Consider the following 14,224-nt stretch of genomic DNA (forward strand, 5'->3'; position numbering starts at 1 on the left):
CTCGCTCTCCTCACAGTGTGTCCTCGTAAGGTGTGGCGTGGTAATTCTATTCGCGGCCGGCTGCGGGCGGCCTGTACGGCTCGACGCCTCTCTATATGCAGGTACACTACAGGCAATCCATGAGTGGTGTTCGATCTTGCCCGATCACCTAGCCTTCCTCTCCTCGCCACGCTTGATCCCCCACTCGCCGACCCTCTCCATGCTCAAATCCTCACCGAGCAACTCGCTCAACATGCCCCAGCCCTCCTTCCCTCCTCCCCACTTGAGCAGCCCACCCTTGTACTTCTCGCCAGCATCACGACTCAGCGGATCGGCAGCGAACAGTTGGGCCCAGACGCGCGATGCGAGGACTCTATCCAGCAGGTAGGAGTAGTACGTCGCCCCGTACCCAAAGAGGTGGCTGAACTGGGAGTGCCAGGTTTGTTGACGAAGGAAGGCGTGTTGGCCGGACTGAGTAGTGGCAGCGTCGAAGAGGCCGCGAGTCGAGTAGAGTCGAGCCATCTCCTCCGTCGAGTCGCCACTGAAGTCCGAGCCGTGGTACCTCTGATCGAGGATGGCGAGCAAGATCTGGTTGTGCGTGTCCAGGTCGTCCAGCGCCTGCACGCTCGTTGCGAGGTGCCGACGAAGAGCGTCGTAGGGGAGCTCAAGGCCCGTTGAGTGGTGTCGCGCAACCAAGGAGACGACGGATGGGGAGGAGACAAAGTGCTCCATCAAGATGGACGGCAGCTCGACGAGATCCGTAGCGCAGCGCGTGCCAGAGACGTTGTGGAACTCTGTCCGCCCGATCATGCTGTGAATCGCATGGCCCATCTCGTGGAAGAGGGTCTCCACTTCGCTCCAACTCAGCAGAGAAGGGCCCGCCGTACCGCGGACAAAGTCGCAAAGGAGCACCACGATGGGCAATTGGTATAGCCCAGTGCGACCGGGTGTTGCCCTGCCTTCCACCTTGAGCGGCGAAGTGCCTCGCGAGCCGAGCTGAGAGGGATCGACTTGAGCTCCGTCCTGTAACCTTCCGAAGCGGAAATCTCCATCCTCGTCATCATCGTCTATCCTGCGCGAGCAGCGCACGGTGTAATGAGCGGCGCTCGGCGGCTTGCCCGAGCGAGAGAACAAGTCGGCGTAGATAGTACCGATGACCGTCTCCCCCGTCGCAGAGCTGGCATCCTCCTCAACGACCTGCAGCTTGACCACGTCCCCATCCCACGCCTCGCCTGCTTCCAAGTTCGCAGCACGCAGCCTAATCCCGTAGATGGCGGAGAGCATCCGGGACAGGCCCGAGAAGACATTGCCTACCGAGAGGAAGGGGGAGATCGGTGTGGTGCTGCCCGGCATCGAGGTGGAGAGCGTACGGAGGTAGCGTTCCGCGTAGTAGTCGCGATCCCACGCTTCGAGGGGAGCTTCGTCGCGGGGCTTGAGCGCTTGGAGCTCGGAGAGCTTGCGGGCTGCTAGGGGATGATGGTGCGTTTGTAGGGCGTCGAGGAAGTGAGCGACGGAGGAGGGGTTCTTTGCCATCTTGTCGCCCAGTGACCTGTGAGCGGGGAGGCGTCAATGTAAGCACGGTAGTCGACGAGTCATGTCTGGTGCGCGCACGTACATCTGCGCAAAGCTCTCATAGCCCGTCAGTCCCGCCAACTTGCGCCTTTTGTCCAACAGCTGCTCTAGCACATCCACACTGCCCTTGGCCGAGGTATTCATGGCGACGAACGCGGCCTTGCGAGCCTCCTCGCTCTGGCTGTAGCGCAGGATAGTCGGAAACTCCCACGTAGCGTGAGCTGGGTCTAGGTGTACCTCGCTGGACGTCGAAGGGATGAGGGCAGGCGAGCTGGAAAGGGCGGCGAGGAGGTTGGAGTGCGTATCTGAGAACCACGAGCGTTTGAAGCGAGCAATCGGCGGGGCCTCTTCACCGCTCGTAGCGCCCTGCATGAATGCTCGCCCGAGGACGAGGATCTCGTCGCTCAAGTCAACGAATTGCTCGCGCTGCTTGTCCGGTAGATGGATGCCCGACTTCTCAAAATCGCGCAGGAACCCCTGAGCTACCGCTAGTGCCTCTTCACTGAGCGAGTTGCGCAGCATCTCATCGTCTAGAACTCTCTTGAGTACCTCGTAGAGTCCCGTGTGCGTATTCAAAATGTTCATGAATCCACATAAACCCTCGTACGCTTCGTTGGCCGCATCCCGCCACGCCTCGTCCGGGTGAGCGTTTCGTACCAGCTCTGCGAGGTCGATGACGCCGCAGAGGACGTCGCTGAGTCGATCGAGATTCTTGACTACTGCTCGCATTTCGCCCTCCCCTTTTTGGGGAGCGGTCACGATGCGGTGCACTAGGAGCTGGGCACGAATCAGTGCTTGCTGTGCTACAGGGGCGAAGGATGAGGGAGTGGGCAACGATGGAGATCCAAAGAGGCCAGAAGGCGGGGAGGATGAAGATGAAGCTTTGAGTGAAGAGGAGCCTGCCGACTTCTTGGAGCTGAGCGAGTCGAAGAGGCTGCAAAGATCTTGCGCATCCTTGTCTCGTTCCGAGGAGGCAAAGAGGGTTGGGCGTGGGGAAGGAGCGGGTCGAGCCAGGCGTGGAGATGATGCTGAGCTGATGAGTCGACGAGACGGTATCCGTGCCAGTCCCTTGGGTATCCTGCCAAGCGTAGCTGACATGGCGGCGTGAGATGAGGAGAATGAATAGTGAAATGACTTGATGTCAGAAAGTGTGAGTGCGCTGCGAACCAAATGGCTCACCGCTCCGCCTTCTCCGTCCGCCCCTCGCCGACTCCACTCGGGTGTCTCACCCACGTGAGGCTCATCGCGTCTCGGAAGGCGCCACGCGACTGCTTCCGTGTGCATGCCGCCCCGCGAGCAACGAGACGGCTGCTGCCTCTCCCTCGTACCACTCCAACCAATATCAATCAACCGCCCATCGCTCGTCATCCTCATCTCGTCGCCCGCGATGGCGACACCATCGCCCCGCATGCCATCACAAGGCCCTGCTCGGCTGACCGGCGCCTTTAGCAGTGCCCGGATGCAGGCTCGCGGTGGATGGCGCAAGGCATCCGGTGGTCAACGCGGTCGTCGATCTGTCAGCGTTGTGCGATTCGCAGAGGAGGCGGCCTCCAATACGCCAGAGGAAGCAGCAGAGCAGATGCCACCTCCCACAAAGATACCACGGCGATCTCAAATCAGCTTTGTACCGCCCACGCCGACGCTCGAGGAACGATGCCACGCCCTGGCGACCAATGCCCTTGCAGTCCTCGCCTTCTACGCTCGCCTTGTTGACGAGGACAACTTCACATCGGCGCAGACGCTCAGCGAGATGCGGCGCAACTGGGAGCCATTCGACTCGTACAAGACGAATCAGCTGCTTGAAAATGCGCAGTACCACCATCACTTCATCGACGCAGACGAGGTGGCTCGCTCACTGCTGTCCGACCATCATCATGACGAGGGCCTACCCTTAGGCTTCCGCGAGACGATGCTCATTGCCAATTGTGCGACATTCCTACACTACATCTGGAGCCTTCCGAGTAGCCCTTCTTCCTCATCCACGCCCACCACCTGGCCTTGCCGCAATGTTGCCGAGATGCAAGACGCCTGGCGGGTCTTCCTCCGTCATATCGTCCCCTACGACCGGCCGCTGAGCGACGACGTGCTGGAGCATCACCTTGAACTGTCCACGCAAGTGTACATTGCTCGTCTCACTCAGCTACACTCCGATCGACACGCCTCACGCGATGAGCTCGAAGACGAAGCAGACGGCGAGCTGGACGAGCTCCTCGGTCCCAGCAGTCTGGACTCGGTTCTCGCGGCTCGTCGTCAGCAGTCCAAGCGCAAGCTACAGGCGCACTGGATCGAGCTGACAGATAAACGAGCCATCATCGTCGATGGGATAGCCTACGACGCCAAAGCCCTCCGTACGGCCTTCCCCCTCGCACAAATGGCACTGGACATCACCCCCTTCATCCTGGACATCGTCAGCCAGGTAGAGGAGCAAGTTGCGGGATATCAAGAACCTCACCTCCTCGGTCGTCTATTCGCGAATCATCCGAGCAATCCGCTCTCTCCACCTCCTCCTCCTGCCCCACTTGGGCGCGTACTACCCCCAGGAGCGGCTCAGCCAGTCGATTCCCAGGCCTTTGCTTCGCAACGAGAAGCGTGGCTGCGCGAGCTTATGGACTCGCAGAGTCAGGCGTCGAGAGGTGGTGGAGAGGATGGTAGTATCGTCATGAGCGGAATCAGCGGCTGGGGAGCGGCTTCACAGGCTGGATCCGCTTCGGACTTCTTGGAGGCGCAAGATAGGATGGATATCTATCAAGAGTTGGTGGCGAATGAGCGTGGCATCCCTCAGGCGAGACAGAGACGATCCCAGTCGAGGCAGCTTGGGCCTACGATACTCAGGCGCGGATCACGCGCTCCTTCCTCGGGCGCCGATTACGCGTCAGACTTTTCCGTTTCGACCTCCGTCGCTCTACGTGCGATGCGCGAGGAGAGTCAGCAGAGCCAATTCAGCAGGGAGCGCTCCATTTTTGGGTACGACTTGAGCGGACGCAGCAGCAGCAGTTCGCGTAGCGGCAGCGAGCCCCCTCTTCCCATCCCAATCAGGCGCAAAGCACTCCGCGAGCTTCAAGAGGAGGCGGTGTCAGAAGGGTCTCCCTCGTCCTCTTCTCGCCAACGGAGCGATAGTGAACCCGCGCTGTCCACTCCAGTAAGACAGGAGGCGCTGCGCGAGCTACAGGCGGTTAACGCCCCCTCTTCCCGCCTGCGACGTCATCGTGAGCTGTCCATTTCCACGCCAGTCAGGCGAGAGGCATTGCGGGAGCTCGAGGGGGAGGCGGATGGACGACCCGCTTCGCCTCCTCGCGACTCACCAAGACGTAGCAGCGAAAGTGACACTCCTGTACCTATACCGGTTAGACGCGCAGCCCTCCATGAGCTCGAGGCGGATGTCCCACCCTCTTCTCCCCCGAGTGGGCCATTCGCTGCAGCCATTCAGCAGCGACGAGCGAGTGGGAGTGGCGGGACTGTCGCCAGGTCGCCCACCGCTACCGGCATTCAAGTCAGGCAAGGACGCCTCGTCCGCGGACCGGCTACTGCAGGCCCTTCGCGCTTCAATGACCGCTCTGCCGCAGGCGAAAGGGAGATGCGCTTCGACTCTCAGGAGGATGAGGAGATGAGTGAAGATATCTTTTTGGAGCAGCAGCGACAGCGACAGAGGAGGCAGCAGAGGGATAGAGGTGGGAGCACATACAGGAAGAGGGGGAGGAGAGGCGCGCGGGGTGAAAGACTGGAGGAGCGGGTGGATGAGGGGGAGCCTGAGGCTGAGGCTGAGGAGGAGATGATCGAATGGCCTGAGCCGCCCAGGAAGCCTCTGCCCTTCTCCGTCATTGTGCCAAGGATGGACATGCCTGGCGGACCTGTCCCGCTCTCACTGCCCATCGACGCAGAAGGTCAGCCGGCAGAAGCAGCGCTCCAACTTGAGGACGCCCCCGCGCAACCGCACATCCAGACGACCACCACCCCGCACGCAACAGTCGTAACCGCAACAACGATCAGCGACGCCGATCGCATACGTCTCGAAGAATGGCGAGCAGCCACCTCACAAGGTGGGGAGGCCGATGCCGGCGGCTTCGAAGAAGATGACAATCCGGTTCTGATCGCGGCGCGCAACCAGCTCACTCTTGAGTACTGGTTCGCGCGTGTTCGTCCTGGGTTGGAGAATCTGCCGACTCCAAGACCGCAAGCTAACTTTCAGGCGGCCGTCGCAGAGGCAATCCGCATTAGAAAGAGTGGCAAGAATCCCGCAAGAGAGGCTGTCCTCCGGCCGCACTTGGTTGGGATAGCGATCGAGGATGGACAGGAGGGCGAGGGAGATGAGAGGCAGGGTGAAGGGGATGAACAGGACGAGCAAGGCGACGAGGGAGAAGCGGAAGCGGAGCCCATCGAAGTAGAAGACAACTCTCGCGACGATGAGGAGCGGGTGGCCGCACAGCTTTCGGCGTCACAGTGGCGGGCGAAGCAGGAAAGTGACGCCAGCAGCGATGAGGATCAGTCCTCAGACCAGCTTGATGCTGGGAATGAAGATGAGGATGCCGACTTCCGGCCCAATCGCACCCGTAGAGCCGGGGCATCACAGCAACAGCGCTCCCGCTCGCATGCCTCCGCCTCGGCCCCTGCGGCTTCTCAACAGTCGCTCCCAACCTCTTCACAACGTCGCAACAAGGATCCTTGGACCTCCAACGAGATCTCCACCCTCCTCACCTCCCTCTACGCCCTCGCCCGCTTCAAAGAAGTCGACCCTCACTACCAAGTCTACGCGCAGGTCCTCAGCCGACACGGTCGCACCGGGAGTGAGAGTCAAGTGCTGGCAAAGAGAAACAACACGGACCTGAAGGCTCAAGCGCGCGTGGAGCTGTGGAGGATGCGCGACGCGGGGGAGACGATTCCGTACTGGAAGAGACTTCTAATGCCGAGGGTGTTCCTGGAGGGCAGACCGCGTGCTACTGCGATGACTGCGACACAAGAGGCGCAAGAGGCTGAGCAACAAGGGGAAGAGAGAGAGGAGCAGATCGAAGCTGCTACCGGGGAGGGTGGAGAGGGAGCAGAGCCGTACGACCTCGGCGACGGCATGGATCTTGCTGCTGGCCTTCCGCCTCAAGAAGCCGACACACCAGGTAGCGTAGAGGAGGCCGTTCTCGGTGGAGACCCTTCGCGCGGCGAGGGAGAGGAGGACCACGAGATGCATCAAGAGTCGGCGGACGATACGGAAGAGAGAGTAGCCATGGCCGTGGCCGTCGCAGCAGCGTGGCGTGAAGGCGTCCCCAATCCCTCCGAAGGGAGCGACTCGCCGCTGAGCAGTGTGCCGCCGCTGGAGGAGGAGATGAGAGAGCTGGCCGTGATTGATGAGGAGGACGAGGGCAAGCAGCAGCAGAGAGGACAGCAGCCGCTTCGTCGCTCACGGAGGGAGCGTCGCGCCCCGTACTCGGATACCGAGTGGGAGCACGGCGCTAGCCCCTCGCGTAAAGGGTCAGCAGCGATTCGAGCCGGACCACACACGCGGCACTCAGCATCGTCACCAACGCGCAAGACGACCGACCGAATCGTACAACCGCAGGTCTCGCTGTCATCTCCATCTCGTGCCGGTCAACCGAGTGGGAGAGCGCCAGAGTTGAGGAGAGGGAGGTCTAGGAAGTCGACCGCGCCCTAGTCAGCGCGCGTCATTGCATCTCTTCACCCACATGTACACTTAGCTCGATCTACTCTATTGCGGATCCACTACATCATACCCTTTTACCCTGTGAGGTCACCCAATGCGTCGCGCCCCGCCGAGCCCAGCGAGGCCAGAGAGAACCTTCTTTGAGCCTCTGCTTGCCCAGTCTTGCTCAATTGCCGTCACGGATGGCCCTCACATTGTGGACCCGCCAAACGCAGGTCCGCCCGCCGTGCACTCACGGCAGCCCTCAACGGCCGTGCGGCAGGAGGCATTTGTTGTCTCCGCTCGCGCAGCGTGGAGCCGAGGAGCGAGCGCGAGTCGAAAGGACGTGCGCGCGAGGGCGCGGGCACATTTGCCCGATTTCATTTTCGAAGCTGCATCCTAGTCTATGTCGCGGCCGAGGTTGAGGGCAGGGCGGGGCATTTTGAAATGCTTGGTCGCCGGGAATGCGCTGGACGGCTGGTTCATTGGTAGCGTCGAAGTCGCGGTGCGATGGCTATTCCTTTCCTTACTCTCCGTACCATGTTCTCCTCCTCATAGACTCGTACCTCGTCCGCACTTTGTCTTTTGCATCTCGTTTCGCACTCGTCCTCGCATCTCGTATCGTATCGCGCATCACACCAGCATTCATTGCGCCGGCCATGCTGGCTAGGATACCGCTCGTCACCCTTCTTTGTTTTCTCCTACTCTCCGAACTTGTCACCGCCAGCTCGACATCTCTCAATCGCGTACGACGCGATGCCTACACAACGCTTCGCGCGGCCACGCACGGAGGCAATGGTCCGCAACTCACCACCGTAGGCGCTACACCGCCAGGCGCTCACGCAGCGAACATACCCGTAGGCAACAATGGCGCGAACGTCTTTGCTTGGGTCTCCAGCACGCCAGCACAAGAGTCTTCAGCCACGTCAGCGTACATCATTCTTCACGGCATCGATCGCAATGCGGGCTTCTACTACAATGTTCTCTCCAACGCCAATCAGGCCGCACTACGGGCAATGCTACCCGGCGCCTCGCCCAATACCCTCCTCGTTGCTCCGCTCTTCTTCTCCACCACGCAAGACGTGCGAGCGTACAACGCCTCCAGTCTGGCTTGGGCGGACCCCAATGCCTGGACGGGCGGGGATGGAAGCACACACCCAGAGAGCAGCAATGTGAGCGTGTTTACTGTTCTCGACACGCTGTTGGAGAAGTACAGCAAGTACAGTGGTATGAGGAATGTGACATTCGTAGCGCATGGCGGTGGCGCACAGGTGTTGCAGCGCTATGCTGTCGTCGGCAAGGATCCGCCGAACAGCAACGTAGCCGTGCGATACGTCATCGGCGACCCGTCGTCCATGCTCTACTTTACGCGCGATCGGCCAGTACCTTTCAATCCTGCCACCTGTCCCATGTACGACGACTTTCGCTACGGGTTCAGCAACTACACAGCGCCGTACGCGCTAGAGCCTGACTCGCCGCGCGACCTCTTCAGACGCTATATCGCTCGTGACGTGCGGTACGTCATTGGCCTCGGGGACGTGGTAAAGGATGAAGGCGATCAGCTCTGTGCCGGACGAGCGACGGGAGGGGCAGAGAGAAAGGATCGCTCGCTAGACTACTGGGCGTACCTCAACCTGCTGGCCAATACCACTGGCTCGACGCCAGACTACCCAGGCTTCTACCCGGCTCTAGATACCAGGAAGCGCGGTGACCCACGCGGCTACGTGACTTCCACGCCCGAAGAGAGGCAGGGCTTCGCGACTGGACAGTTGCGCCACCAGATGTACTATATTAACGGGGCGGGACATAACGCTGATCAGGTATATGGGTCGGGTGATGGACAGAAGGCCATCTTCGGGGCTGCGGCGCCAGCGGTGTCGTTGAGCGGGAGCGCAAGTAGCTCGACGTCGATGAGTGCGGCGGGACCGACTGGTACCAGAGAGCCTGCATTGGGCGGCCAGAATGGCGGGACCGCTCAGAGGAGCGGGCCGATCTCGCTGGTAGGGCTCGTCTTCCTCCTTGCCGTAGGCTTTTGTACATAGACCGATGTAATATTGTACAGTAGAAGTTGTCCCTTGACCGCAGTCGAATTCCCCACCGTAGCATCCGGCGCGGAGTTCGTGCCTTGGGTTCACAACATCAATAGCTGTCCCTCTTGCGACTCCTTGAGCTCCTGGAGACGCTTCTGCTCGGCCTTCTGATCGAGCCACACGGATAGGGTCATACCGAAGCCCAAGAAAAGTATGAAAGGAAGCAGGCAGAGGGCAACCTTGAGATCCTCTCGGTCCATGATGGTGGCAGGAGAGAGAATGGATGGAAGAAGGAAAGGGGGACGAGGCCGTGTAAATGTAGGGTTTCAGCACGCATATGGCTCAGCGCCAAGCCTTGCTCCGATCAATTAGCCGGCGGAAACGGCAAGGACGCGCATTAGCGCAATCGTCCCTTAACCTGGGTCTTCGAGCTGCTTGTGGCCGGTCTTCCCGGCTCATTGCCACTCTGAGTGCATCCAGATGCTGTAGATGTGAGCAAGAAGAAGAAGACGACGAAGGTGGGAGAGTTCAAGTGAAGGACAGGAAAGCACGAAGCAATCGAGCGCGCGCTACATCGTGTCGAGCAACAGGGTCTGACACAAGAGGAACGGCAGACAGGCGTGCACGGGCCGCGTCCCTCGTGAGCGTTTGCTACTTCTCCTCGGCCAGTCGAACGTTGTCATATTGTATCGATTGATCAGCAGGAAGGACAACAGGCCGGCCCAGCTGAGCGCAAACGCGCGCTCTTAGTTGCGGTAGCCCGAGTAAGTGTTGAGGTAAAGCTTGTCAGCCCTGTCCTGCGTGGTGTGGATCTCTCCACCACCCACAACGCGCACGTTAGGTCTGGTAGCGATGCCGTTGCTAGCATCGCCAAGAACCATGTGAAGCTGCTCGCCCTCGAGATTGAACTGGAAGCGCTGGCGCGATTCCAACTCCTTGGGGTCTCGCTTGTCATCGGGGTAAAGTTGCCCGGGGCAGCTGTCGAGGAGGAAAGAGGTGGGGCCCGATGCCTTGTTGGCGGTGACGCACGAGAGTGGTCCGACGTAGACGTAGCCCGTGGCGTACGAGTAGTCGTCGCTGTGGGTCAGAACGTCCTGCGTGTGCGTTGACAAGGAAAGGTCAGCCTGTGTGGGATTGCAAGTCTGGGTCCGCCGCCGCTACCCACGATCTGGAGACCAGCGCTCATGGTACCCAAGCTGAGTTTGCCTCCCGGCTTGTCAAAGGTGGCGCTCTGGTTGAACCCATTGGGACCGACAATCTCGATGCGACCTCCGGTAGCGAAGACGCGCGGCTTGGTGGTGGCACGCTCTTCGACGGGGGCAGCTGAGACGAGGGCGGCGGCAGCGGCCAGAATGGCAGCGGCGGAGAGAGCGATCTTGACCATTGGTGGTGTAGTTGCTGAGGTATCGGGATCGGAAGAAAGCTGGCGGAAGACTGAGAGGCTTGTTGGGGATGGGGAAAAAGAAAGGGACGAGGGGAGACGTCTTCGCCCCTCTATATAGACATTTCTAGGCGGCTCGAGGATGCCATGACCGAGTCGACCAGCCTGCCATGGTCCTCATCGACCTCATTGCCCCGATCGATCGATCCATCGGGCGACGGTCGACAGGGGAGAGCTGGCCAGGAGGATTGTGCGATGCTGAGTGGCCGTTGGTGGCCGATTGTGGAGAGAAGTGAACCTGCGCAACCATTTTGAGTGACAGGGCGGGACACGGAATCGCGGGGCGCGGGGGCCTGTGCCGCACGCACGCACGCACGCACGGCTTTCGGTCAAATCGCCGCCGGCATCGATGAAACAGTGACGGGCACGAGTTAAGGCAGGCCCTGCGGGCATGAAGCGACCGCGTTGATTGGTCGATGAGATGAATGCGGTGCAAGCCACTCCGCTGCGATGCGTCTCGTATTGCAATCAGGGCTCAGCCCGCTTCCACCCGGCCTCCACGATGAACTTTTGACCCTGCGAGGCGATGAGCGTAAGCCAAGGTTATTGCGAGACCGTGCTACGATGCTGCCACTCACCTCTGGTCCATACGAATCTAACGTGGTCAGCAACAGCTCCTGCCCCTTGAGCTCAATCTTGCGCGAAAGCGTCGTCCCCACCCAAGCATCCTGCGTCGACGTCTCGACATGATGATGCACCCGGTCGTCCTCGACTGTCCACTTCCCGGCGTAGCCCGCTTTCGGGAGATGTACCTCTGGATCTGACGAGGTCATTAGCGCTGACATGTATCCGTCAGGGCTATAGACGAGGAGGCCATTGGGCTGGTCACCCATCTGCTTTTTGCGCTGCGAGGGGTCCGAGACGTATACGGCGTCAAAGGTGGTGAGGCGCCAGGTGCCCACAAGCTGCGAGCGAAGAGAGTCAGTTGAAGAAGCAGACATGATGCAGAGGTAGGAAGGGGACAGAGATGATAAGGTGTCAGGCGCGAAATGTGCACGAAATGTTGGATGATGGTGGCCTGCTATCTCGAGGCAGGCAAGACGCGCAGCCAACGCAGGCAGATGCAGCTTCTCTCCACTTGGCGGGCGGGTGAGGTGCTTACATAATCATGAGCGACCTGCACCGCCATCGTCTACGGTCATCACCAGCAGGCAGCGACTACATTTATGTGGCACAGGCCATTGTAGATTATCACGTTATGTAGCTACGTGTTTACAATAGGGCTTGTTACACCGCCAGACGGTCTCGGGTTTCCTACCGGCAGCGTTGGCCACTATCGCTGATGGAACGTTCTCTTTGAATTGCGCCACTTCACCGTCGATCTCACACACCCTGATCGCTCTGTCTCTTCAAGTCCATGCCGAGAGCCCATGCCCATCATTTTCAAAACTCCCTTATCATCTCTTCGGCTGCCCTACTCATTCCAGAAAGCGGACTCTACCCCTCTTGCTCGTCAGCCTTGCAGCCTCGCTCGATTCCCTCACTCCTATCCTTGTCCTCGTCCTCTTCCTCCGCCTGGTCTTCATCGCTTTCATCACGGAGGTAACATGTCTCACAAACTGGAGTGGCGTGGATTGTGCGGCTCGGTGCTGTCTGTTCCCTTCGTCATTACCGTCCCGGTCAAGGGATTCATTGCTAATGGCCTTGGGCACGAAGGATCATGCAAGCCCAATCACTCGATGCGGGAAGCGGAGGGGCTCGGATGAGAGTGGTCTTTCGCTGTCGTCAGGGCGTTGAAGAGGACGCACCGGCCAAGCCGTGGGAGCATACGGAAGACTCGTCGAGACGTTCTCCCTGACGTTGCGGTTGAATTTTCTCTTGAGGAACTCACCGTTCCTGGTCCTCGTTGGCAAGCGTCTTTGGCCGGGCAGGGGGACGACGTGCTCATGTCCCATCGCCCACTCGAGTCGGTCGCCCATCTGGTGGTTGGGGTAAGGGTAGCCCGCCTGAGGGCTGAGCCCAAAGACGAGGTTGATCAGACCCTCCTCCGCCTGCTCTTGCTCGTAGCTCGAAAAGCCAGCCAGACTGGACATACCAAAGACATGTCGCGCGAGGCAGTCGTCTGCTTCGGCATCGTCCCCATCCTCACCAGGAAGTGCGGGTGGGAGGACAGAAAGATCGGCCGTATCAGGCGCAACTTGCTGCAGAAGGTTGGGAATGAAGAAGGGGGCGCCGTGTCCGATGGCTGCATCTTCTCTTCCATTAGCTCGACATCCTCAGGCAGGCTACCAATGTTCTCGGGGAGCCATTGGAAGGATGAGAAGTCGGTCTGGGCCCAGACGCCAGGGTTGATGGGCTTGCCCAAAGCCATCATGGCATAGTAATCGGGGTGGTGCTCTCGGATGTGCGAGCGCACCTCGTGTCGAGAAGGATGATTCGATGCCAGCGGATGCGCGGTCGAAGAGACGTTGTATGCACAAGCAGCTTGTGTGCTGCTGTTCCCCTCGCTGCTCAGCACACCATGACCGTTAACGGATGTCAACTGACCTTGGCTGACATTTCGTTGATCTCTCCGACGAGAGGGCGAAGGTGTCGATCAAGCATTTCCTCCATGCCCGCGAGGAGAGCCGCATCGCCTGCGACGCTGTTGTGGTCCGACGAGGTAGCCGGCGTCGCGTTCGAGTTGGTGGGCATCGAGAGGAGGGGGGGGGCGTTTCTGGTGGTTGGTTGTAGTTGTGGTACGGATGATGGGACGAAGGTGCCGAGCAAGCACTGCCTCCATGGTAGTTAGGAAAGCCGCATCGCCTGCCGAGTCCTGCTGCTCACGCTCGCCCAAGGAGATACCGCCACAGCATAAACGTCTGATAAGACCGTACACGATCTACATTCAGTGATGAAGTGAGCGCTGATTTGCTCGGACCACAGATGGCCTTGATGGTCTTGCTGGGCCAACGCGGCGTGATGGACAGTTTGCTGAGGTCTATCTTGGTGATTCGTAGGCCACGCAATGCTTGTGCCAGGCTTGGTCGTGACGGGTGACGAGGAGGGCCGAGTACGAGAGGGTAATGCTGGGAGGCCGGATGCGACGGCTGACAGGGTTGTCAAGGTTGATCAAGCGAGTTGCATCACCAGAAAGGCGTGATTGGCCCCGCTATTCTTGACGATAGCAGTTGCGTTACTTGAAGCAGATCAGCAGCTGCTAGCGAGGATGAGTACGAGGAGGTGAACGGGGAGCTGCCTTGATGGCGTGAGGAGGCCTTGGCTGCGAATTGCTCGGTGTCAGCTGATGAGTCAAGCTTGTTGGGAGAGCTAGACCCTCCCCCTTGGGCGAGGAGGGCCGGGCGATCGATATCAATGGGTCGTAGACGAGTTGGACTTGTTGTGGGGGTGGATGGGTGGTGGGGGCGTCGCGACGATGATGAGGGAGGAGAGGAGGGTAGGTGCTCGGGCGGGGGCAATACCTCAACAGGCAGCCAGACAGGCTGGGCTGACCCTTTGCCCGTCCGCACGCTTGCGGGCCGTGGTTGGGCGGGCTAGGAACACGATGGTCGTGGACGCATCGAGGGTTGGAGCACGGATCGTCCGTGCACGTCCGTGCGGTGGTACGGAACTGGCCACGTGGTCACTGCAAGACCC

General features: G+C 60.0%; 4 protein-coding genes across 4 annotated transcripts; 2 read left to right on the forward strand and 2 right to left on the reverse strand.

Annotated features, from left to right (window-relative positions):
* Positions 1–3: 3 nt before the first annotated feature.
* On the reverse strand, positions 4–2,708 carry BDZ90DRAFT_254457 (zincin). Its single transcript, XM_025507822.1, has 2 exons — positions 1,595–2,708; positions 4–1,528 (listed from the first exon to the last, which is right to left on the reverse strand). The coding sequence occupies exons 1-2, from the start codon at positions 2,647–2,649 to the stop codon at positions 145–147; spliced, it is 2,439 nt and encodes an 812-aa protein (XP_025360969.1). The 5' UTR covers positions 2,650–2,708; the 3' UTR covers positions 4–144.
* A 178-nt stretch (positions 2,709–2,886) lies between these two features.
* BDZ90DRAFT_233486 (hypothetical protein) lies at positions 2,887–7,523 on the forward strand. Its single transcript, XM_025506650.1, has one exon. The coding sequence runs from the start codon at positions 2,939–2,941 to the stop codon at positions 7,187–7,189; it is 4,251 nt and encodes a 1,416-aa protein (XP_025360970.1). The 5' UTR covers positions 2,887–2,938; the 3' UTR covers positions 7,190–7,523.
* Positions 7,524–7,574: 51 nt separating this feature from the next.
* On the forward strand, positions 7,575–9,407 carry BDZ90DRAFT_233487 (hypothetical protein). Its single transcript, XM_025506651.1, has one exon. It carries the CDS (start codon positions 7,837–7,839, stop codon positions 9,217–9,219), a length of 1,383 nt encoding a protein of 460 aa, XP_025360971.1. The 5' UTR covers positions 7,575–7,836; the 3' UTR covers positions 9,220–9,407.
* Positions 9,408–11,116: 1,709 nt separating this feature from the next.
* BDZ90DRAFT_261669 (hypothetical protein) lies at positions 11,117–12,959 on the reverse strand (the record flags this gene model as incomplete). The annotated part of the gene is made up of 4 exons (XM_025508398.1): positions 11,117–11,164; positions 11,227–11,553; positions 12,397–12,789; positions 12,861–12,959. The coding sequence occupies 4 exons, from the start codon at positions 12,957–12,959 to the stop codon at positions 11,117–11,119; spliced, it is 867 nt and encodes a 288-aa protein (XP_025360972.1).
* Between the last annotated feature and the right edge of the window lie 1,265 nt (positions 12,960–14,224).

The sequence above is a fragment of the Jaminaea rosea genome (assembly GCF_003144245.1).
Source record: "Jaminaea rosea strain MCA 5214 unplaced genomic scaffold BDZ90scaffold_11, whole genome shotgun sequence".
Taxonomy (NCBI): domain Eukaryota; kingdom Fungi; phylum Basidiomycota; class Exobasidiomycetes; order Microstromatales; genus Jaminaea; species Jaminaea rosea.